Below are 26,137 nucleotides of genomic sequence, written 5' to 3' on the forward strand. Positions count from 1 at the left end.
TAAAACTCCATTTTTTTATGTTGTCCATCATTTCAGTGGTGGTTTGAGGATGCATTTTTATTAACCTATGTGTACACGAAGCTATTATCCCCCATATTTGGGGAAAAAAATATTCAAAAGTTGAAGCAGAAGCACAAAGCATTGTGCCTTATTTCTCTATAAGGGTAATTACAAAATATAATGATTATTTTGAGATGGTGAATATGGAACTTCTAAAAGTCCAGCCAATTTGCCTGTATAACAGAGGTTATGATCCTTGGATATGAGAGATAAAGAAATAAAAACTATCTGGCAGGACTGATCATAATCACGCTCTCAGTTCATGGGCAGTACTTGCTACAGGATGAAAAAAATAAAAAAAAAAATTCCCCTAAGAGCCTTCAGGCTCCTGGTCTGTGACCGCAGTAACATTTCATTCCTCAAAGAGTCAGAATAAACCTCTAACCAGTCTTAAGTCTTTTTCAGATGATTATCACATAACCATTAACTTATCTCATATGACTAAATCCTTTAATTTATAATATCCACGGTGATCAGCAGCCTCACAAAAGGCACACGCTCTGTAGTTTATGCGGTGGTTACTAAACCCTTGCACTGTTTAAAAATGCTTCGCAGAGTCCCCCTCGCTTTCTCTAACATCAAGTGCAAGGTTCCCCTTCTCCTCGTCCACATGCGTGACAAAGGGGAAGGCAGAGGCTCGTACACTTGCATGCTATGTGTGTTTTGTAGTGCAGGGAAAGGTAATGCTGACTCGGCACACACAAAGATGGCCTGCTGCCAGCGCTCAGATTTAAAGCACTTTGAACTGGGTGATGTTTTGCCCTGGGTGGTGTCCTTTGTCAGTTAGGAAGAAAACATATGTACCAGGGATGAAAAAAGACATGAGAAAGGAGAGGAACTGCAGCGCGTGGAGAAGGAACAAACAAAAGATTGGCAAAGAAATCTGAAACAAATACAAAGTCCCAAGTTCTGCCCTGCTATGCCCGTGCGAGCTCCAAGAGTTGGGGGTTACACTGGGATCTTAAAATTGCATCAGGAGTCAAAATGCAGACCTTGGGGTTAGATCCTTGGCCAGCATGTGCTGGTAGAGCTGCGGTGAAACCAAGAGGGCTGTGGTGGCTTACATGTGGTGATGTTCTTCCTCCGAAATTGTACATCCCTCTATAGCCATTCATAAATCACTTTAGACCAAGTGTTTAGAAAAGTTTGATTGTTGTTACTTTTGAGTTTCAACTGAGCAACTAAACGTTAGGATTGTGCTTCTTGTATAACCTTTAACACCACTAATATCCCACTGAAAGCAAACAAATGAACACGTGTGAAAACTTGATCTATGTGTTTGACTACAAAATTGCTTAGTAAGCAATAGTATAACTCTGAATTACTGCAAACTGGTTCCTGAGCTGCTTCCTGAAGAAGTCTCCGAAGGTGGCCTTCAGGGGCTATGCTCATTTATGCATTACTATTTCCTTCTGTACTAAAAATACAGGCTTTTTGGTACTATTGTCATGGAATATTCTTATAGAGGGAAGAAATTAAGCTTTGTTTCTCCTTTTCTTTTGCTTTGTTTTTTCCCAGACAGGAATTGTAACTAACTTAGGAAAAATGTACAACACCTGATACGGTATGCCCTGGGTCAGAGAAGAATAAGCAGTTAGCTTATTAGCTAAAATTAGCAGTTTTAACCATCACTGCAGGTTTTAAACCTTCCCACAGAGGGCTGTAGGTTGCTGAGCACTACCGAGCAATGCTGGGCAGCATCATTAAACCCTCATCATCAATAGCATGGATGATGTGCCTGAGTAAACAGGAACGTGAATCTGGGCCCAGACCCTTCACTGCACAGGCAACAACATCTGACCGATAACTGATCTACTGCAGGGCTGGGTTTACACAAATTTCTTATCAAAATGTAATTGACAATGGGCCAAACCCAGACATCACTCAAGCTGCTGTCAAGTTACTGGTCCCCACTTACATGAGTGTTTTGTGGGCAGACTTGATGCTGCGGTTACCGAGGAAGCCAGCACAGGTTCAGGGACCTGTGTTGTGCCAGCGTTTTATTGTTTGTACCAGAATTTAAAGCATTTCAGTGGGGTCAAAACACAGCCTGAGACTCCTCATTGGAGCTGGAGAACACAATAAATAATGGATAAAACTTCTCGGTGCCAAGTTATGTCTGGAGCCTAGTGGCAAATGGTCAGAGTGGGCATCTGCATCCCCAGCAGATGGGGTAGAAATCCTGTTGGCTCACCGTGCGAGAGCGCAGGGCCTGGCCATGGATGGGATCCGTACCAAAGCACATGGGCTGCATCCAACTGTGAACTGTCTTGTGTCTTGTAGCTGAATGCACAACCTGGTGGGTTACACTTTGGTTTTTTTATTTTTGTTTTGTTTTTTTCCCTTAATCAAGTCACTGCAGTGATGACCTGTATTGTTAAGCCTCGGTGCTAAGAGCTTGGTATCTGGCTGGGAATGTGGTATCTTTAACAGCAGAACTTACTGAAGATGCAAATAATTTCCTCCCCTCAGAAAAGTTATTTTTTTTAAAGGAAAAAAATAGACATTTTAAATTTGATTTGCTTTTTGTTTTTCTTTTGTTTGTTGTTTTTTTTTCCCCCCCATAAACCTGAACAATGTAGGTGTCTAGTCACATACAGGTCTTAGCAAGAAAGAAAGTTCGAGAAATTCAAGCCGCCATTAAGGTACGTTTGGCTTGCCCAGTTGTAGGGGGCTTTTCATCTCCATGGTTACAGGCTTTTCCTTTGTTTCCTCCCTTCCCCTACCCTGCAGGTGTCTAGTCACATTCAGGTTCTTGCCAGAAGGAAATCTCGTGATTTTCATTCCAAGCTGAAGGTATGCGCTTTTCTGCTTTTGGGCTTGTGGTTGCTATGCCTGTCCCTTCCTCCTCCCCGCGGTGATGGGCGAGCGCCTGGTGCTGCCGTGCCTGTAACCTCGTTTTCCTGCATGTGGTAGCTGTCTGTGTCTCTTTGTGTTTAATCTCCAGTTTCTGTACTAGCATCTACATTAAAAACGTTGTTTTAACACTGTCCAAATGCAAAGTGAACTACTCTTTGTAACAGCTCAGCACCTAAACCTGATTTTTAACCCCTTAGTCTATTTTTTTTTTTTAACAGTTGAGTGCTAGGAGTGTATTTAAATACACAAGGTTTTTATGCAGTTGTGTAGACGCTTTTTCTTTTTTGCTTTTTCCAGAGGGGTAATTGGGGTAATTGTTTTCCATTCCCAAATGTTTTTTGTCTGTGCTTTTGAAATGCTATCAAGAATACTTAAAATAGATTGTTTATTCCAAGTGCCAGAGAGCACAGCTTATCAAGATTGCTCTAACTATAAGGTGTTTCTAGAGTACAATCTAGTATCACCTCAAGTTATGTATTATTTACAAGATTCCCTGAAATTTTATTTTTTGAAGTAAAATAATGGCATTTAATCTTTGGAGACCCTCAGTCAGAGTCCTGTTCAGGGAATATTAAATATGTTTGCTTAATCCGACGTGATGAATTGTACATGTCCCTGTTTTCCCTGCTTTCCATAAAATATATTCTAAGGCTAAAAAGAAACTCTTGGAAATGCTTAATAGGGGTTTCTTGGATTGCTTGTTTTTTCAAGTTTTCCAGTGAAGATCATGAGACCCTTTTTGTTTTGTTTTCACATTACTTAAAAGTGGAAGAGGGGTTTTGCTGTTGATTTTTTTCTTTTTAATAAAAAGCGAAGGAACTCATAAATCTTTTACTTCCCACCTTTTTGCTTTTTGTCGATTTTTTTTTCCCCCCAGACGAGAACAAATCACGTTTTTGTTCTAGCTGAAAAGCAAAATGTTTCAGAAAGTAATTTCACAATACTGAGCGGTGAGCACTGCGGATGCTTACCACAATCCTGGAACTGCAGCATATAAATAACAGCCTGGCTTTGTAACAGGCCTCCTTGACAGAAGCACTGGGTTTTTCGTCCGCAGTGGGCAGCATGCTGGCAAGCTTGTATGGCTGTTGGTGGCTGGCTTTTTAGCTGCACTGGCTGAGCAGTTGGGGTTCATAAAGAACAACTAAGACAACTTAAACATACTGCTTTTTAACCGAGGGTGCAATAATACAGAGATATGTAGCATTTTAAGCTTAAATTGTCAATCCTTGATGCCTAAAATTCAGTATGTAAATAGGTGGCCTTACTTTCAGAGGTGCTTAGCACCAGCAGCTCTCAGGGAGTTTTACAGGTCTGGTGAGGGCTCAGGGCTACAAAAATTAGGAGCCCACTTAGATACCAAAATACAGGCCTAGGAGCCTAACAAAAATACTGGATTTACTGTTCTAAAATATTTCCCTTTCTGAATGCCCGAAATAGCTTAAAATATGAAGACACTTATAAAGCAAAAAAATATTTTTAAGTACTTCACCTGCTGTCTGATTTTTATTGAAGCTTTCCAAAGAAGAAAGAAAGCTAGCTAAACCCTAATAATATTTGAGACCTCTAGTCTAGATGCCATTTGCAGTAAATAGAGATCCAGAGGGATTTTTCATTTTAAGTAGTCGCCTGAAGAAGGAAAGATCTGTTAGGGCAACAAAATACTTTGTAAGGGCTTCAGACCTTGCTGCCCTTTCCCATCCGTTCATGGGTTGCAACTTCCCTGGAGCTGAGTAGAAAGTGGGGGAGCTGCCATTTTGGTGCAAGGAATTAATTGCTTCAGGAAGAGACTCCCACCTCCACCCCCCCAACACTCTGCAGAGGCATTTGCTTCAACTCTCTATGACTACATGGTGAGGAGAGAGTGCACATTGGTGACAGACATTTGCTGGCCCCTGGCCTTGCTGCCCTCCAGGCATCACTGATGGCAAAAGCTGCCCAGCCCTTCCCCAGCAGGTCTTGCTAGCCAGCGAGTCCCAGGCTGCTCCTCCTGCCCTGCTCCTGGATACTCATGCTGCCCCCAGGATTTAGCTTCCCCAGGAGCCCCAACACAGCTCTGGTGACTCCTCCATGGCCCTCAGCCTAAGAGGTGCCCAGAAAGGGCACAGGAACCAGAGTCTCCTCATCTTCCTCCTCTTTTTCTTGCCATTGTTGGTCTCAGTGAATGAGGCGTCATGGCACAACATCTGCCCCCTTGCACAAGCCCCTTCTGGAGAAGCTGTAGCCTCCCACAGACCTTTTTCTCCCCACATGGAAGAGATGAAACTTTGATTGAAGCAAGAGGGCGCTGAGAAAGAGAGCCCTCGCTTTTTGTGCCAGGGAGCTGCAATTACTCCCTGGAAGTGGGAGAAGCTGCTGGTTTTGGACCTGCGATGGAATCTTGCTCCTCTAGATGTTTTGTTAGCACTACTGCTCATTTTCTTGTTATTCCTGTATTGAACCATCTGTATGATCCAATGTCCTTTGAAAACTGCCTGAGAAGGTTATCACTAATGTGAAAGGACGACAAGGTGAATACATTTTGGCATCTACAAGTGCCCATTGTTTCAACGGGGGCCAATTGGCAGCAGCCTGGACTGCCCTATCAAGCTTCTCAGGAAGATGATAGAATCATGGAATCATAGAATGGTTTGGGTTGGAAGGGACCTCAAAGATCATCTAGTTCCAACCCACCTGCTACAGGCAGGGACACCCTCCACTAGACCATGTTGCCCAAAGCCTCATCCAACCTGGTCTTAAAACACTTCCAGGGATGGGGCATCCACAACCTCTCTGGGCAACCTTCCAGTGCCTCACCACTCTAACAGTAAAGAATTTCTTTCTAACATCCAATCTAAATTGACCCTCCTTCAGCTGAAACCCATTACCCCTTGTCCTGTCACTGCACTCCCTGATAAGCAGTCCCTCACCATCTTTCCTGTAGGCCCCCTTCAGGTACTGGAAGGCCGCAATTAGATCTCCCCGGAGCTGCCTTTTCTCTAGGCTGAACAACTCCAACTCTCTCAGCCTGTCCTCATAGGAGAGGTGCTCCAGCCCTCAATGATGGGCTCTTGTTCTTCTGGAGCGGGTGCTGCCCACATTTCCTGGTGAAGGGGCGACCAAGAAGATAGCCAAGGGAAGCACTGCTTCTGACCCAGGCCAATCTCGCCCTTTTAACAATGAGCTGGCACTTGCAATTACTCTGTAAAACCTGTGATTGGTGGCATCCAGGGGAGCAGTTACTACTTAAAAAACCCACATGCATCTGATGTCGTTTCCTACCTACAGCATGAGGGGAAATCATTCTGTGGATTAATGCAGAAATCCTTCATGCCAGTCCATAGCTATGAGTTCAGTCAGCTCTGACCCGAGGTCATCTCCACTTCCCATGTTTCTTTCTCTTCACCACCACACATCCTTCCTGTGCACCTCCCATGCGTACACGAGGCAGGGCATTGCAGAGAAGCTGGTCATTCCCTGTGTGCCAGCACTGCTTTAGCTGAAATAATCATGGGCAGGCTCTTCAGGATTGCAGGGGCACAACGTGGAGGCTCTTATTCTCTAGCAGACGTCCATTGCTAGCAGTTTTCTTCATAATGCCTTTTCTTATCAATCTTTCGAGATGTGGCTGATCTGTCCCGTTGACCTCAGGTCCTGGTCATATGCTTTGACAAAGGGTACAACAAATAACTCTTGTTCCCCAAGTACCTACTGAGTTTATTTTATACCAAGAGATCTTTTTCTGTCTCACCTTGGTCTGAATCCTGCTCATGGCAAGGAGAAGACTTGGGCAAATCTTCTTGTGTTTATCTTCTGCAAAAATCCAAATGGATGGAAGGATTTCCGAGCTATCTGCACCCATGGCATTGGATAGAGTATTACTGAAGCTTACCTAATAGATTGAAATCTCACCTGCATGCTATAAAGTGTTCTTGGTCCAGTAAAGTCCCTTTTCTTTGATGATAGGTGCCTACAGTTGCTCTGGATGGATGGATCCTTAGCCTGCAAGAAAGAGAACTTTTGCCCATAAATGCTATTGCTGCATTTCAAGACCAGCAGTAGAGAATGTCCTATCAGCCCTTCCAGGGATGTTGTAAATTTTAATTCTTTTTACAGCAGGAAAGTACTCCTTATTTAGAGATTTTAATCTTAATTTTCTGAGGTTATTAAAATCTTCCTGAAGTTAGAGAAATTTCATCTCATGAAAATGGAAAGAGAGGCTGAGATAAAGCTGTCCTTGGAGGCAGATTTGAAAAGACAGCTCCTGTTTGTGACATTTCGTCTTACGCAGAGACTAGAGGAGGCAAAGCAGAATTTTTACGCTCTAATGTTGTATTTCCGTGTCAAATATACCAGTCCATAGTGTTAGGTTTTAGCATTTCCCACCTTTGCACTGACAGGGAGCCAAAGTCACCTCTGTCCATTCAGCAGAAAAGATGGATTGGAAGTTGTGCATAAATAGAGAGTAAAGGTCTTCACAGCAGGATATACATCTATTTTGGACTTTCATTTCAGATATTTTTTCATAGTGCAAGATTAATTAGACAGAGACAAAAAGAAGCATTAAAATGCCTACAGTTCACACGTATTACATGTTTTAAAATCCATTATTCTACATTCTGCATTGAGGGATAAAAAGAAAATATTGTTGTCAATTATAAAATGCTAAAGATAGCTCTATACTTTTTAAATGAACAATGATAAAAGCCTTGAAAAATTCCCTTTGATGTGAATGGAGTCTTCAGCATTTTGAAATACAATAAGATGGATTAATTGCTACTCATTAGGCAGCAAGTTGGGACAGCTTTGAATGCGCATTCTCTTCTTGGCATTAGCTATTGCCTGGCTGAAATAGCCAGCTTTTGTATTTACTCCTGTCTTCTCTAATAATAAGCAAATTGGAGATCAGGGCTAGAAACACTGAAGTGCTCTCTATCTTTTGTCCAGAACAATTGTATATTTTCATGATTTGTTTATCTTTTTTGAGCTACAGCTAATTATTGCAAAGGTTATTTGAATCAATATGAGATCTGAGCAGAAATAACATCTGCAAAATTGCTTATTAGGAATCTATTTTATGTTAGTGTTACTGTAATATCCATTTTGTGAGCAAATTGTTGTTTCTTCTCTTATGTTTTTTTTTTCCTTACAAAAAAAGTTTTGTATTTTAAATATTGGTACAGATTTTAGGGTTTCTTGAATTAATACTGTGTTCTGTTGTGCTTACTTTTCCTCATACTGTCTTAGATTTTTTTTTCCCAAAGTCATAGATAACATGGTATTCAAAGCACCATTTATCATTCTAGGATAACAGTTTTTATTTTTTGCTGTAGAACTTGTTTGAGCTGATTGATTGAATTATTCTTCTGTTTATGTTGGATTAAAAGAAAGTCAAGCACAAATCCTTTTGTGCTTGTCATGTATAACTCTTGTTTCATATAGGGCTTTTATAGATATTAAGATTTATAATTGGATGATACTGGGGAATTTTTATTATCTGATTTAACTATGTATTTTACATTCCAAAACTAATGGGTGAAAAGTGAACCTCAAGGGCCTGATTCATTAAAAGTTATATAGTCTCCTTCCATTAGATTCTTAGCACTTATGCCTTCCAAAAACAAAGTGTTTCCAACTGCAGCCAGAAGCAGTTGGCTAAAGCATGAGGCAGATCCTGAACTCCATTACGGTGATGATATTTTAGGGGTTTAGTGGAACTAGACCAGATTTCCACTGATTGTACTTTAAATCCACCTCAGTAACATTAATTTCTAATTATGTACCACAGCACCGAAGACTTTTATAAGGGATGGGGAAGGCAGCAATCTAAGAGTGCAGTCTGTTACTTATACAGTGTCATTCCTGGGCAGCAGCAATCCCATCAGAGCTCATAAATTAAGTAGGGTCAAGCCAGGTCAGGGCCGGATGGGACCTATCCAAAGAATACCTTAGCTTCAGCAGGATTTAATGATTCAGTAGGAGATACTGTCCCTGCAAGCCTCTGCCGAACCTCAGCACGGGACTCTGCAGCACGCTGGGCCAAACTTTTGTTTTATGTACATCAGTGTAAACCTCATTGACCCAAAAGGATTTATTCCAGCTTTACGCGGCAGCGCAAGTGAGAGCAAAACCAAACTCTTTCTGTCTTGGACAAGATAGGAAATCAAAGTCTTAACTATTTGCAGTCATTAAAAATCCCACAACGTTCCTGTTTAGAGTAGGGGTGTTAACCCATTTGTCCTGGCCAAATTCCAACCTGGGTAATTACTGTAATCTGCCTGTTTAAATTACCCCTGCCGTTTTAATTGGATATATTACTTCTCTTGCTGCCTAAACTGTGATGTAATACCATTGTGTGTTATTAATCAGTTACCAAGTTTCATCCCAGAAGCGGCTGTGTTGCAGTGATAGGTAGAAAGACTCATTCCCTCCTGGTTACAAGCGCTCTCCATTACAGCGTAAAAAAACCCCAACGTATACTTGTTTTTTTAAGTGGCAGACAAGCTAATATTTCAATTTAAATAAACAGCTTTAAAATGTGGTTTTTCCATTTGTTTTTTAAGACTATGAAGTCTGCCTGATTATACAAGCATAGGCCATCACCCTGCAGCTCTCTGAAACATTCCTGGAGCTGAAGGTGCTCTTTTGCCAATGGAAGTCAGGACCTCTTATGTATTTGTGTTTGATTTTGAATTTAATTTCTTCATGTTTGAATGTGAAGTTACAGTTACTTTGAGAAAAACTCTTCTTCCAACTATGCAGAGGTTCCTAAGCCTACAAAAGGTGAAACTTCCCATTGTGTGTTGGCCTGAGTCTGTTGATGTCCAGTGGAGCTGGCAGATTTGTCACGATTGGGAAACTTCGTAGGAGTCGTTGAAACTCCTAAAGACTAGCCCTATTGCAAGGGCTGTATTTCTGAGATGTCATCCTAAACATGTAATCAGTCAAAGAGGATGAGATGAATGGCCACCACAAAAATGCAGAACATTCTAGGGTGAAAAGCAGCAATTGGTAAGAAGGCAAGCACATCCCTTCTTGTCATGAAACAAAATCCCTGTCACTGTTCCTAAAATTCAGGATCATCAGACTCACTGCTAATGGTGGCTAAGAGCTCCACGGGACAGTCTTAAGTGTCCCTCCTTCTGTGAACAGGTGGTCTTGAAGGAAGTGTAGATTTTCTTTAATTCATCTGTTTTGGTGGGATTTACCTGCTGTAACTTGCCATCTAGAAGTTGGGTGTCCGGGCTCGTATTCTAGTCCTTGGGTAACGATAACATTACAGAAAGTGATGCACTCCAGTTGGTTTGGTTGTCTGGTGAGGAAGAAATATATCATCTCCCGTAGGTGCTTGCTGCGCTAACAATAGCAGGGGGTTAGCCAGCTGCCTCAGACTGGAGACTTTAGATGGCTAAAGTGAGGCAAGATGAACTGTGTCATAGATATCTAATTTACCTTGGGCTCATGCAGCTCCTAGGTCTCAACTCTTATATCCTTAACAAAGCTTTTACTTTTAAATTCTCCTTTAGTTTAGATCCATCTAATAGCAAGGCCATTGTAGCAGCAGAAGAGTGTGAGTTTGGGAACTTGGCAGGAGCACAGACACTGGCTGCACCTTTATGTGGTGGTGCTGGCATGGCTAGCTGCAGCCAGGAGGCAGTGCAGGAGAGGAGCCTGTAGTGCCGCAGCAGTTCTAGAGATTAACAAGGTAGTTGCAAAAGCAGTGCTCACGTAGTTTTGGAGGTTACTAGGACCCAGAGGCACACATGTCTCTTGAATCATGCATTTCACACATATGTTCAGTTTTGTTATGATTCAGCAGACTATGAGTGAGACTTGCATGGTTTGGCATTTCCAAGCCAGCCCACCTAACAAAAAAAGGGAGGAAAAGGAACAGAAAATTCTGCTGAGGCTAGCATCTCCATATTGCTTAAGGACGTCTCCTCATTTTCATGTTTTCATGGTGGAGGGTCCTTTTTACTGTGCAGGAGGGTAGAGGGGTTGGCTTTCTGGAGAGCCATGTGAATCTCATGATACCGCCACCTCTTAATGCCCACCAAAGCATTTTTTAGCCCAGTGGTCTGCAGACATCCAAAGGCAGCCAGTAAAACATGATGTGCACAAACCTCCTGTGCACAGCCTCCTACCCTGGGGCAGGCAAAGGTGAGTGCCAGAGCTGACTTCCAGCTCTTACCCAGCGAATTGGTTGTGGTTGTATGGGAAAGCTACAAGGTGGAGAAATGACCAGGTTTTGTTCACGCACTGATGGATAGCATGTCCCTCCGCCTGCCACCCACTGCACAGCAACAGGGCAGAAGCTGCTCTGCAGAAGCACTGCCAGCTGTGGCGAGGCAGTCCCGAGACTTAGACGGGTCAGAAAGCAGCAAACGGTGCCACTGTGCAGGAGGCAGCACAGGTGAGTCTGCAGGTGTTGATGCAGCTGCAGGCAGCACTGCAGCGGATCGCACTTCAGGCTCACATCCTGCGAGGTGCAGAGGGGTACACTGCTGGAGCAGCTACTCCCCTGCTCCACCTGCTGCTCTCCCGGGCTGCATCCCACAGAGGTACCCGCAGGGGCTCCTTGCACAGCTCAGGGAAACGAGCTCGGCCACAATCCCCTTCATTCAGTATAAGCAGCTTTCACACAGGGAGGTAGGGGTATTCCTCCCCAGTGTTTTGCTGTTGGGTTTTTATCCTTTTTTTTTTTTTTCCTTTTAATGAATCAGTCCCTAGGTGAAAATAATGCATTTGTTTAAAGCTGATATTTAATATTGAGCAAACTGCTCTTCCTTTGTCTCTTACTATTTTGTTCATATTTTGCTAAGAATCTGCTATTCTACACAAGCATTTTAATAAACTGTTTGTTGTTGTATCCAGGTAACAAGCATGGTAAGTATTTTAACTAAACCAAGTATTATGTACCTTAGCTGTGCTTGGCAGAATTTTTGGCTAGCTTTTCCTGTACTTTCAGCCTGTGCTGTTTCTAAAGGAGCTATTCAAAGGAAGAAACTGCTCACCTATAGTACTACTACATATAAGCTTTAGAGGGAGCATATGTGCAAAGTCATATATCGTATATAAAAGCATGCATCTCTTGCCAGCATGCTTGCCACTTTGCTTGTAAAATAAAACTAGAAAAAAAAAAAAAATCCTTGCCTAATACTGCTTGTGTTCCTTCATTCTAAGTCACGTACCTAAATATTAGCACTTATTAATACAGTACTTCTGGATGAGGAACCCCACTTACCAGATAGTAACAGTCTGTTGTTTACTTATTTTACCTGACCTAAGATATCCACTTAGTTAACCCTGTTGCATTAAGAGGCTTTCCTTTTCTATTCTGTGATCATACGTGATTGCAGTGACTAGGACTCCAAGCGCTGCTCTAATACAAGTAATCGATAACAACCCATCTTTTCCTAAACTTGTTCCTGTATGCTTGAAAACAGCAGAAATTTTATGGCTGATTGTTTTCTTTGGGAACACTGTAAACCAGTAAAATACCGCAATTGGAAGTTTAAAATGTTATTTACATTTTTGTGATCTAACTTTTAAAATACTTGCTGTAAAACCAAATCCAAAACGTTTCTAAACCTGTAAGCATGAAGAAAAAAAATCTGTCATTGTTTGCGAGTCAGTCGCAGTTCTGTGTTCTCATTTTACAGTGTAATACGAAAGGCAAACTTCTCTTAGATTTAAATGATAGAGCTCAAATCTCAGTGCTCCCTGTCTTGCAGGCAGAGCCTTAGCAGCAGACCATGTTTAGTCCAGCCTGATTTAAAATCAGCAGAATTTGCCCAGATAAACAAGTGGGCAGTAGTTTGCTCTCCCAGAACTTCCTGTGTGTTGGCAGAGCAGACTGTGAGAATTCAGGTCTACCATGCATGTCTGAGAGGAGGTTTTGCCTTGAGGTAGTTTGAGTGTTAGCCTCCGTGCTGTATTTTTTTTTCCTGCATGGTTTGCTATTTTTGCATTTTCTGTGTGGCTTTTTAAGTTTTTAGTTATGTGCTTGTAGCTGCAGTTATTTAACATCATTTGTTGTGCCAAATGTTTTAAGACTCCATGTAATTGTCATATTAAAGGATCAGACAGCAAAGGACAAAGCACTCCAGCACATGGCAGCAATGTCATCAGCTCAGATAGTCTCAGCTACTGCTATTCACAACAAGCTGGGCCTGCCAGGAATTCCCCGTCCTACATTTCCTGGGGCACCTGGGGTAAGTTGTTAGCCGAGTCCCAAAAAAATCCCTGTATTCTCTAACAATGTTCAGTAGAAAACTGAGGCTGAATGAATGGATTAATGCTTTCAGTTGTGTTTGCAAAAGGAATTATGCTTGTTCAGAAATATCCAAAATCTTTCAACAAAGAAAACAATTGTGGGTCTGTTTGTTTTTCCTCTTTCAGTTTTGGCCGGGCATGATTCAAACGGGGCAGCCTGGATCCTCGCAAGAGTAAGTCTGAAAATTAAAATATGCTTCTATATGCAGTGTGGGGCTCACTTGTACACTTTGCTGTCAGAGGACATCGATCAGGCAAGAATTTGCAAATTTTTCTAAAAAGGAGGAAAAGATAGTTCCAGGGAAAGGAAGAGCCTTTACAGTGGTGTGAACTCACATTGAAATGTTATAAGGCATCCCAGAGCTCAGAGCTGAGGCTGAATACCTAATGGGCAAACTCCTTTTTCTCCCGTTGCATGGTGAGATGCAATGATAATGCCAGGGAAGCAGCTGGTAAGGTTTTGCCTGTGAGTAAGTTTCCAGCACAAATACTTCCATCCTCTTTTAAATATACGAGCAATACTGGAGGCAAAGGGGACGTATTTTCCCAGAGGAGCTCCTCGCTTTAAGATAGTGGGTGCAGTTCTTATACCCCCCCCATTATCTCTTTACTGTCTGTCTGTTAAATATGCTACTCGAGGAAGAGATATGTTTGTGGGTAAAGGTCATTAACCATGTATTTTCTTATACTATGTGTCTCTAATGGAATTTACTGTGGATGGTGTGGTGTATGATTTTTGTGTAACTCTTTATTCCAGCGTAAAGCCATTCGTTCAGCAGGCCTATCCTATACAGCCATCAGTCACAGCTCCCATTTCAGGTAATTCTTCCATTTATACTCTCCTTTAAAAAGACTTAAATTGTGTACTGAATGTGATGTATTCATTCCTGAGATGGAGAGAGCCACTACTCCATATCTAATGCTTCCTGTAGACAAACCAAACATTAGTCCCAATGTCCTATTATCTGATTATGTATGAGCAAAAATCATTGGGTTTGGAGGGGTTTGGGGCGTTTTTTTACGTTTTAGGTAGGAAGCAGTAGTACATATGCAAGGAGTTGTGATATGTGATCTCCAGTCAGCATTCCATATTGTAGGAAAATGCTTTGTAGAGAATGAGTAATAGGATGCATATTTCTTTTTTAATAGCTAAATCTCACTTCCATCTGTGACAAGAATAGAATCATAAAATGGTTTGGGTTGGAAGGGACCTCAAAGACCATCTAGTTCCAACCCCCTGCCATGAGCAGGGACACCCTCCACTAGACCAGGTTGCCCAAAGCCCCATCCATCCTGGCCTTGAACACTTCCAGGGATGGGGCATCCACAGTTCCTCTGGGCAACCTGTTCCAGTGCCTCACCGCCCTCACAGTAAAAAATTTCTTCCTTAATTAATAAGCCTTAATGTATTTTAAACTGAGGCTAAAGACACTTCCAAAACCATGTATGTTTAGCCTTAAGTATAAAACATCTCTGTGTATCTCGTTGTTGATAACTTGTTCCCCTCCTGAATGTCCTGCTCTGCCTGGTACCACTTTGATAAGTACCTAATGTTTATTCTGACTTCCATCGCTCAAATTGATCAAACCCTTCCCACGACTACTTCCCTACTCCTTTCCCAAGTTGGTTTCATCCTACTTTCAGGAAAGATCATTATTTCTTTGCAGATGATAACTAATTTTACCTCTCCCTTGCTGAATGACACCATGCTTCTGACTCAGTTTGAACTGCAGTTTCCTGACTCTTACGCAGTTTTTTATGATTTTCTAACTTGCTGCTATTTAATGCTTAAAACTAAGGCTATCTTTCTGCATCACTGATTATTTCTTTTTTTTTTTTTTTGGTAATTCTAATTTATAACACTGGTTTTTAAGGCAGACATTTTGAATCATCTTCTTTTATTCTTCCATGTTTTGTCTCAGAATAGGATTATTAGTATTTCTACATCAGTCAAAACTCATATATGAGTTTTTGCTTCGTTAGAATTCCTGTTCATGTCTAACCAGTCACGTTTGTAATTCCCTATTTCATACAAGCCTCACGCCTTGATTGCTAAATGTGAGGGTTGGAGTCAGGTACCATACTCCCGTTACGGGATATGGATACTCTACCTGTGACCTCTCCCTGGTTCTCAACCTAGTTCAGGATTATCTGTGTTTGCTAACCTTTGGTGCCTCTCCCCTGCCTTCCTTGTGCCTGTGTCTCTCCCCAAGATCAGTTTTGTCTTTGAGCTGCTGCCTTTCCCTTCTTCTTTTACTGTTTTGTTTCCTTCTCATCTAATTTTCTACAATGAGGAGCAAGAGATAACATTTATTCCTTCTCTTGAGGTGAATTAGAGATGGTGGTTAATATCCCTTCTCTCTCTAGATCATGTCATTCCCTCTTTATTATCAATTTAAAACCTCCTTTTTCTTTTTAGGGTATGATTCAGCTCTCTACAGTAATTATTTATTATTATCTGTAATATAATGCTACCTAAAAGCTCCAAAAGAAGTCAAAGACCCAATGTGCAAATACATAGTGAGAGACAGTTCCTGCCTTGGAAACCTTATACTCTAAACAGAAGTGGGGAATCGAGAGTGCAGAAGAAATAGGCAAAAAGAGAGGTGATTTACTTGTAACATGTGGCACATTAGGAGCCAGAAATGGAGGCCAGTTCTCTTGACTCCCAAGGCAGTAATATCTCCTGTGAGTCTTGCTGCCAGTTTCCGAGAAAGGGTCAGCTGTAAGTCTATGTGAAGTCTCAATAAATCTCCATAATCTAGTATATAATTTAAACAAAAATTCTACAGTGAGTTACAGCCCCAAGGAAACAAAGAAGTAGATCTTTTATTTGCACCATTATTAGCTTGCTGGGTTGGAACCTCTTTTTCTCCGTATTGTTCTATGTTTTTCTATGTTTTTAAATCATTCTGAATTAATTATTTGCTAAAATTAATACAAACATCCAAGAGCTACATGCATAATTCCCAATTATATTTAATTCAGAAAATATAAACTGAGGAGTTTTCAACTTCTTCATGAAAATGATTCCTTTATTTTAGGATTTGAGCCTACATCAGCTCCAGCTCCCTCAGTCCCTGCGTGGCAGGGCCGATCGATTGGTACAACCAAGCTCAGGCTGGTGGAGTTTTCGGCTTTCCTTGAACAGCAGAGGGACCCCGAATCAGTAAGTTTTGCCATCATGTCCGCTAATCTTCAGCTTTTCTCTGTTGCTCCCCACTGTCTGAGAATGCTTTCCAGGGTTAAGCCTGATGAATACACCTGGTCTTTCTGCATTTGCTACTGCTCAGTGTAATATTCCTTTCAGAGTAGTGCTGTATTTTCCTTTCTTGCCCTCCTTTTTCCTATTTGCAGAAGCGAGAGGCCTCTCTGAAAGCAGGTGTGGTTCACTATGGCCCCTGTCTCACTGTTGACCTAGTTTAGTGGTTGTACCAAACTGCATTGTATTTTTGGCAATAATTCAGTACTTAGAGTTTAATTTAAAGCCTCATCTATTTCCTAACAAAAACAAAATTAAGGAGCTGCATAGAAACTATGCATATTATTTTAAATATCTGACATTTGGGATAGACTCTGAGTATCAGAATTGTCCCTTTTGGTTCCAGCTTCCCAAGCATGTACCATTTAACTGTTATCACTTTTTTTTTTTTTTTTTAATTTTTATTGAGGTTACCTATCTAAATGTCCAATCATTCAGTCTTCCTTGATCTTTAATTGTGTCTTAGGGACCAATCCAAGGTTTGGATTTTACTTGGATTTTTGTTTTAGGAAGCTTTTGGGTTTGTTTTCATTTTTAGTCTGCACACTACACCTGCAAGGGTAGTTTATGAAGTTGGCTGTAATGTTTAATTTACTCCAGTAAGCCTCAAGCCTTGATATTAATCATCATATATTTACCAAGAACATTTGTTAGTAGCCAAGCACTGTTTCTTCTGCATCACAAATAAATCAAAAGGACTTCTTTCAGCTTGAAAACCTGAGAATTTTTACAGAGATAATTTCTGAAAAGCAAATACTGTCACAAATGGGTGATATAGACCGACCATTCTTGTTCAGATTCCTGGTAAAATACGGTAGCTTGGAGCAGAGAGAAGCTATCACTTGGTCTTTATAATTCAGCACTGGAAACCATAGCATTTATGGGCTCTGACCAGAGGTGTTATCCAGAGAGTGTTTACCCAGCATAATGGAGATTGGAGACATAGCCCAGAAACCTTACAACACAGGAATGCTCCTGGTGGAGAAACATCCCAATGAAAATATACCATATCTCAGCTATTCATATACTAAATATGTGGCAGTGTGTTGGTTTGCTAAATGTCACGTTTTGAATTAACTTTGAGGGAGGCAATGTTTGGCAGCAGGTACAGTTATCTCAGCACTTACATGATTTTTAGATACTGCATGGTTTCCTTGGAATCCCTCTGCCTTCCCTTGGTCCTGATTCCCACGCTTTCCCAGCAATCCTGGCTCTGCTGGGCTAAAGCTTCATCTTAGTGTCCTCCAGACTAATCCACAGCTGGAACACCGCCTCCATCCCCAGCCCCGAGTTCATCCAGACAGCTGTTTGTATTTTTGATGCAGAAACACAACGTCCAGGTTTTCTCATCAGGCAGCCTTATCGATATGCAGCTTTCGGAGTCCGTGGCTTGCTGACCCCGTGTACCATATCCTACTGATTTATGGGCTCTGCCATATCCAGATTGCTGCACACTAGGATGTTACGCGTGTGCCTCGAGGTTATCGGGAAAACAGGATGTGGCCATGCAACGATCAGCTTTACTGTGCTGTATGTGAATGAAATGGCATTTCAGTGTATTTTGATTTATTGGTTTGCTAGTATACCACTTAATTATCCTTTTGCCATAGGTTTTTATAACGCAAAACTGTTTGCAAAACCAATGGGCTTATATGGTGTAGGGCCTCTGTGTATCTGTGTGGCTTTATATAAAAGAGAGTAAACAAGAGTTCAGGAGCTAAGTAACTTGTATGTCTTTCCCTCTAAGAAAAATGTCCCTCAAACCAAGTACACTCTTAACAGATAACATGTGGTTGCCGGTCACACCACTAGTGTCTGCGACATGAAACCAGCTGAGTGACATGAATATATTTGCAACGTGACCGACAGACTGAAAATGAGAAGATGCTGCTTTGGCAGAGGAAGGAGCTGTGGGTCCCACTCTGCCATGGTGGCACGGCTCGGACCTGGTTGTGCTCACGCACGGTGTGTGGGCTGGCAGCTTGGGGACGTGTTGGGGTCTCATTTTTCAGGCAGGTGCAGGCTCTGGGGAATGCAACGCATCCACTTGCATTGCAGAGAAAGAGTGGGGGCCTGAATAGGAACATGGTTACCCAGGACAGTCCCATAAATACTGTAAAGCCTTTGTTGGAGTAAACTAATATTATTTGGAATTCCTGAGGGTGCAGCAAGGCCCACCGGAGCTTGTCCCAGCTTGTGAGCATACTGCTGAGAAACCCACCTTTTAAATGTAGGGCATTTATGCAGGAGGGGTACTAGAGAAGCAAGAACATCAAACTAGCCAGACTTGTTTTAAAAAAACCCAGTTACTTGTGTGCAGTAACATTGTGAAAATGAGACACGAAGAAAAAGCTATTCCCAGTCATGCATTAATCCCGATTTAGATCATTCTTTACACCCATGCCACAAGCACAGTGGGGCAGCGCTGTGCAAGGGCAACCAGCCGGGCGGGCACTGTGGGGAGCCAAGGGATGAACCCCCATGGGCAACTTGTCACCACCACTGCCTGCCAAAGGGGAGTCAGGAGAAGGGGAAGCGTTGTTTAGATAAAATTAAGTAAATTTGATTATTTGAATCTTAAAACAAAGGGATAGAAAAAAAAACCCAAGGCAGCATGACCAGTTCCCAGGGCAAATGCAGAAGGACATTTGCTGCAGAGGTAGTGGTGCACGCCTGTCTGCAGGGACAGCTCTGAGGGGCCCTGCCTCCTTCCAGCCTTCCTCATCTGCAGTGCACAGACTTTTCCAGCAAGCACCAAAGTCCTCCTTGGAGATGAGAGCCAACCCCCCAGCTTCATTTAGTGCTATTGAAGAAAATATGACTTCTACCTGCAGTTTTGGACATCTTTCTTTGTGTTGATACAACATTTTATTGCAGATAAGGTTTGTGCAGCATAGGAAGGAAGGGGTTTTATTACTTTTTAAATAACAAAATCATCAAGCCAGGCAAGATGTCTGTTTTGTACAATGTGCTTATGAAGTAGTGTAGGCATGTGCTGTGGTTGCAGCATCTCCTGTATGCCTTTGTGCCTTTGCTGACCTTAGAAATGAATACATGTATACGCTGCTACATGAAAGCCATGTAAGAGTTCTCGTATATCTTCTGAAAAAAGATAGTTATATGTTCATTACACTTCTGACTTGTTCATTACACTTCTGACTTTTTACAGAAAATTGCATAAAGCAGTATTTTGATCAAATGTGTTTCCAAATTTTATTTTAAAAAAAAAAAAGACCCTTCTTCCCTCTCCCTCAACTGAAAACCAGGCCAGAAAGCCTCATAGTAGTGGGAACAAATAGACCAGTTCCACCTTAAAATGTAACCTGAAAGTTTATTGAAAAAGGCTTATTTGACATGGCACCAGGGGCCAGGACTCGATGATCCTGGGAGCCCCCTTGCTGTCTATATTCCTGTACAGCAATTAGAAATTTAAGTCTGTCTGCCTGTGGTGACTCCCAGCGACTTCAATGGGGCTGTGCATTGGCACAAAGGTCCACCCACAGGGAATGCATTGTAGGAGTGGGGCCTTAAACATTTCTGGGGTTCTTCCAATGGCAATTGGTGTTTAAAAGTACAAAAGCCCCTCAATGTCAGGCAGTTATGTTAATTTAGAGTGGGCATTCTGGTGGGTCGGAAATGTGCTCCTGTGCTCCGAAATGTGCTCCTGTGCTCCGTAGAGTCCTGTCACTTGTGGAGGGCTGTTGACTTTTTTTCCTTGCCTAGCCACAAAATTGTTCCATTTACAAAAGAAAAAAATTATAGAAAGGAAGCAATAAGCAACCCTCACTGTAACTCTGCATGGCAGAAGATAGTCTGGGAGACATAAGATGGCACAGTTGCAAAATCTTGGAATACTGACTCTGCAGTTAAGGATGGGTAAAATTACTCCTCCTTTTACATGAAAATCAATTCAGTTTACAAATGTCAAGTTCTATTTTCCTTCTGTGGCATTTTGTGCTCAAGTGCAGTTCCTAAATGGTGCATAGAAGCTGCCCTTGTAGGTCCAAGCACCAGCGTTTTAGTTACCTTTAATTATATCTACCCTATATAACTATATTATCCATGGATTAACAAGTTTATTTATTTATTACCATCTGCTTTCAGGACAGATTTTCCTTAATGGAGGCTTTCCATTTTTACTGTAGTGCTTCTGTGAAAGTTCAGGGTAAATGCTTAAACCAAGTAATCCCATGTTCTCTAAAAAATATAAACTGAGTATGTAAGCAGATTAGAAGGGAGCTAAGCAATTGACTGTTACACACCTAGCTATAAAATTCAAAGACTATAACACTGAAATGATAATAATTCCAATTATTTTATAATATATATTATATATATTGCTTGCTTTCCAGTCAGGGAAAAAACCCTGCCACCAGCCAACAAAAAAAGCCCTTTCTTCTCTTCGTCTTCGAGGTTTCTCACTCTTGCTGCCACACTCATTTCAACTGCAAGCAATTCAGACAGCTTTACATCTAAAATATCTATATGGGGCTATAAAGAACATGGCTGATGGGCATTTTCAGTACTAATCCAGCTATCCAAACTGTCAGATTGTGCTAGGTCCAAATTTCAAAATGTATTTTTAAAAGTGGTGAGGAAATAAAATATTCTTTATGTTTTAATTCAGGTTTTATTGTTGTTGTAAAAGGGCTTTGTGAGCCCAGGGAGAATTGTGCCTGAGAACCAGAAAGTAAAAGCAATTGCTCAAGCGCCATAAAAACAGCCTGCCATCGTTAGCCAAATGCAGTAAAATTCACCAAAGTTAACCAAACCACCTAAGTGATGAAAAATAAATGAGATCTTTCCAAAAGAAGCCCTCCATTTTTGAACAATATCCATTGTTACAAGCATTGTTTATCCTTTCCGTATTCCCTGTAAACAGCATAAAAAACATTTCAGCATTTCAGTCATAAACTCCTTGGTTTAGCATCTTTGTGATGTGAAAGGATGAGGAAGGAAGCAAACCAGTATTTGGATGAATGTCTTGGTGTGGCAGAGTCAGGATTTGAGGTCATTTTAATCTAAAATCAGACAAAGTTTTAATTAAATGCAAAGGTCATTTATTTTGCAGTGCTGGAGAGCTACGTGCTGGCCCTGGGAAGTTAATGTCATACTCTGTAAAGCATTCATATTCAGGTGTCTGTAGTTAGAAGTGCCAAGAAACCACTTTAAGAGGGTCCAGTATTGACACAGGCTCCGATCTTGAAACTGCGGTGTCGCAGAAGACCTCCCGGCTTGCGGTGATCCCAGGGGACCACATGGAGATGTGGCAGGAGGTCTGGGCCAGCTCCCCCAGCCCAGCCGTAGGGTCAGGACATGGGCTCTTCCAAGCAGGGTCCTGAGGTGAAAATACGATGGAGTGGGTAGAGAGATCGAGCACAATTTATTCTTCAAAGTCAGCCCACAGTAAGCGCTGAGAACAGACGGAAAGTCTGCTGGGGCGCAACTGTGCTCTCGCTGCTGCCTTCACACACACTCTCTCCCTTTTCTCAAAACTGACCATTGCTGCTGGAAATTTCCCAGAAAATTAAAAGTGCTGCTTTGGCATAACTGAAGAGTTGCGCTGGCGCCAGCAGCCATGGTAGCTCCCTCTGCCGGGCCCTGCGCCATGGCTGGTGCCCCAGCCCACACTCTCACACAGCCCGGGCTCTGAAAACAGCCAGGGTAGGGGTAGCTGCCTGACGTTATACAGGGCACCGGGTCTGGCCAGGGAAACGTGAAATTGGGGAGGAGGGAAGGAGCGAGAGAGTGAGGTTGTGGGGTAGCTGGAGCAGAGCCCGGGCACACAGCCCCTGCGATGAGCCCAGGAGAGCCGTAAAATCAGGGGGGTCAGCACAGTGGGGGGCCCTCTGCCTCCCACAGCCTTGCACAGCGCTGTGCTGTTCCCGCGGGGAGGAGGAGTGGGGGGATGCGTGGGTTGGGCTGGCATTGGCAGTGCAGAAGGCTGTGGCTGCGCATCTCCCCCACACTGCCTGCCCTGCCTGTGTGCTGAACCCCAAGCATCCACCCTCGCGCTTGCCCCAAGGGGCTTCGTGCATGGCCATGCCTCTGCCCTGCATTTTCCCATCTCGTTCCACTGCAACTTCCCCCACCCCTACAGCCCCCCCCCCCGCCAATTGCTTAGCTGGGCTGCAAAGTCAAGCTCTCAGAAGTTGGGAAATGTCCTCGTGTGTCTGCTTTACAGTGCAGCAGTTAATTACATGCTCACATGTTTATTTGTTCCTGCTTCATTCAGTGTAGATGTAGATGGCCCTTCTTTGATAAGCAACTATTCAGTAGTTTGTTTTCTTCTGTTGTTGAAATGTGTGGCCCCGTGCCCTGCTCGCTGTGCACTGTCTAACCTCTCCTCCAAACGGAATTAATAATTCCTCCCATTTGCATTTCGCAGATGTATTAGTGCAGTCATTTTTTAGATGAAGAGGCATTATTACTCACATTTGACAAACCAAGAAGTTCAGGTGCAAAAGAATGAATGGGCCACTGATTTTGAGGGTCCACTTTCATTTGTCATGAGCCTGATTTTGCAGAATACTTAGCGTTATTGAGAGCTTCCTATGTTCAGGCATAATTTTCCCATCTGAGCACTCAACACTTCTGGAATTGGGACCAAAGGGTCTCAAATCAGACAGGCCAGAACTGAAGGATGCATCTTCAGTGTGGCAGGAAAGCTGATGAAAATGATGTGTGAGCACTTTGCCCAACCAGCAAGTCCCAGTTTCACGCTGGGACTTCTGTGGCAGTAGGTGGGAAGTGCTGGGCAACATTAATGTGTCAGGGCTGGTGACTGCCCTCACTCGTCACCTCCCTCTCCACTTCTACAACCATAAAGTAGCCAAAGATCTCCTCTTACTTCACATTCCTGATTCAATCCCTGAGCAGATCCAGGCAGGAGTCTGAATGGGTGGAGGTCCTTGAAAGAGTAGGGAGGCCATGCAGTTGTGTGATAGCATACCAGCACAGAAAGGTCGATTGATGTTTCACATGAAAGTGTTAAAACCTTAATAAAAGGAGTTGGTACAGACTCTAGTTATAGCATTAAAATGTTATAAATATAACTCCCAATCTGCTTCAGTGGAGGATAACAGCAAAAGGAATTAAATATTCAATTACTAGTGTTTTGGTAGAAATAAGAAAAATTGTTGGCAGACCAAGTGATTTTCTTACATCAGCAGGAAATTAAAGAGCGTCAGATTTACAAGATACAGCGAGGCAGCAGAGCCAAGGCTGGGTAGGGTACAGGTTAGAGCTGCGCGTAGACTGCTGATATACTAGTGATTGTTTTTTAGTCAGTCCACCCACCTGGTTCCTTTTTCGTCCAAAAGCGCAGTTGCTGCACAGGCAGCGGTATTTAAAAGACGGGTTGGACTGGTCTGTGGAGGTACAGAGGGAATCACTGCACAGTGCCAGGCACTTGAGCCGTGCTGGTTTCTCTCTCATTTCAGCTAAAACTCAGGCTGTCCCACCTGCCTTCCACTCACCTGTCCCTCTGAGGTGCAGCAGTAGTCCTTGTGACCTGCAGTACAGAATATATTTGGTCCAAAGAGAGCAGAGAGCTGTCTCTGTCTCAGGGATAGAGAAGACCTGCAGCAGAGCCTTTTTAATGTACTTCTCCTTTGGGTGGTGGAGTTTCTTTGGGCTCGCAAGACTATGATCTGTTCAAGTTGGTTGCCAGCCTCTCCCCATGGTATTTTCTCATAGGGATTTGTTGCTGCAAGTAATGGTATAGACGGCCTCACCCTTGTGGTTGTTATGCTTGAAATTTGCAGGAACTTACAGATCTCATGAAGCAGCCCAGCTAGCAAGGTGCTGTTATTGGGCCATGCAGGGCAGACAAGGCAGCGGGGTGCTGCCACCTCCCTGTCCTGCTCAACTGTCCCATGGGTCTGCAAGATCCGGTGAGCCACCAGCTCGCTGTCCCGCTGCAGGGCCAGGGTTGTCTGGCAGAGGAGTTTGCACCACCCGTGCCTGTGCAGGGATGACTCCCAGGTGTGAATGCAGTTCAGAGGGGTGAAACCACGGCTGTGTCCCTGGGTGCAGCAGGAGGGCGCAGCCTCTTTGCAGTGAGGGTGCTGTGCCCATGAGCAAGGTCATCCCAGCAAGAAGCAGCTGCCATGCAGCCTTCCACCTTGTTCCGCATCCATGTCACCCAGCCTCGGCAGGGCCCTGAGAGCTGCTGGCCCCAACATGCTGCTCAGTATGGTGATGTAGGGCCACGCAGCCCCGGTGGACAGGAGCAGCAAGGGATCAGGTACCCCAACAGCTCTGCATGCCCTGCTCACTCGCAGCAGGAGCGTGGAAGGGTTGGCTTCACTGCCACGGGCATCTTGGCCACCACTGTTTAATAAAAAACTTGGTCCTATACCAGCTTGTCAAGGCTTGGTGTTAGCTCCACAGGTGTGGGGAAGCAGAGAGATGCAGCAGAGAGAGCTGTAGCAATTTGCAAACCTGCGTTTCATGGACCAGAAAGGGTGCTGCCTTAGAATATAAATGCAAAATTGGTGAGGAGCTGTTACAAATACATATGCTGGCTGATAAAACAAATGTAGGTGATTTGTCTTTGTTCTGCACCAGCTTAAATACTTGCATCTCCTGCCATTGGCAATTTGTCTTGGTTCTTTTAAATTCCTAAGTGGATTATAATTTTTCTCGTGGTATTATTTGACAACAGTCATATTTCATGGCTTTACTGCATTCTTTGGATAGTCAGAATTTTTTTAAGGAAGGGAGATCAGTAAGAGGCGGCCATCTCCAGGGCACGTCATGTAATGCAGATGCTGAAGATGTAGCTGAAAATGTTCTTTGTATATTTATGTAGTTTTTATCCTCAGAAAACACACGATTTGACCTATGGTAGTTTACAGCGTCTAAAGCATGTTATTATCCCAATGCTGGATGCAAGTCCTTTAAATGCTGTAGCATTAGTAAATTCCTCAGCACCTAATGTACTTCAGTGACTCTGGAATACTCAGTCTAAAATAACAGTGAATTCTAAATATAATGAGGATGTTTCAAAGCTTTTCAGATACTAATGGGCTCAAAAATATAGACATAAAACTTAGTTTCTTCGCTTATATCTATACATAAATTCCTGTCATGGAGTATATTTGTATAAAAAAGATAGGGATCATTTCAGCATCCATTTACCTAGCTCCTAATATTATATTAGTGTTTGTTAGTTCATATAAATATGCCATATCTAATTAGGTTAGTAATGATTGTACTTAGCATAGGAATTGCAGCAACATAAGGAGAAAATAATCACACATTGCAATATCAAAATAAACATTTCTGTCCTAAGAATGTTATCAGGTGATGTCATACCATCTGTCCTACTGTACCCGCTCGGAAATTTTGCTGCAGCAGCATCTGGTGCTTTGGCGAGCTCCACAGACAACTGTGGTAGCTTTACAGCTGCCTTTAACTTTGCTTTCATATTTAAACTGTATTAAGACTTCATGCTCCATGTTCCTATAAATGTGTTTGCTTTTACTAAAGTTTGAATACTGAGCAATTTGTATGTTTTCCTGGTTTGCATATAGTGTGTGAATTGTCTTGGGAATTTGCACGTGCCAAACTGTAAAATACAGCTCTCCCTTCCTCTTTCATTCCAGAGCCACCTTTGGGCCTGGGGGAGAGACACCCCTTTGGGAAGGACACTTTCCTGGGCACAGGAGAACCCGAGCCCTCAGTTCTGTTCCTACC

At 42.7% G+C, this 26,137-nt stretch overlaps 1 protein-coding gene across 7 annotated transcripts in view; it reads left to right on the top strand.

The window, feature by feature from the left end:
• Positions 1-26,137, top strand: part of TEAD1 (TEA domain transcription factor 1) — a 163,497-nt gene that overhangs the window by 114,535 nt on the left and 22,825 nt on the right. Inside the window, exons 4-10 of one of the 7 annotated variants that reach the window (XM_075755206.1) lie at positions 2,643-2,705; positions 2,794-2,856; positions 11,773-11,784; positions 12,978-13,112; positions 13,300-13,346; positions 13,931-13,992; positions 16,218-16,342. In XM_075755206.1, coding sequence (XP_075611321.1) covers positions 2,643-2,705; positions 2,794-2,856; positions 11,773-11,784; positions 12,978-13,112; positions 13,300-13,346; positions 13,931-13,992; positions 16,218-16,342 — 507 coding nt within the window. The remainder of the gene's footprint in view (positions 1-2,642; positions 2,706-2,793; positions 2,857-11,772; positions 11,785-12,977; positions 13,113-13,299; positions 13,347-13,930; positions 13,993-16,217; positions 16,343-26,137) is intronic. The other 6 variants (XM_075755207.1, XM_075755208.1, XM_075755209.1 and 3 more) reach the window with 6 other exon arrangements.

This window comes from Balearica regulorum, chromosome 5, assembly GCF_011004875.1.
Source record: "Balearica regulorum gibbericeps isolate bBalReg1 chromosome 5, bBalReg1.pri, whole genome shotgun sequence".
Taxonomy (NCBI): Eukaryota; Metazoa; Chordata; class Aves; order Gruiformes; family Gruidae; genus Balearica; species Balearica regulorum.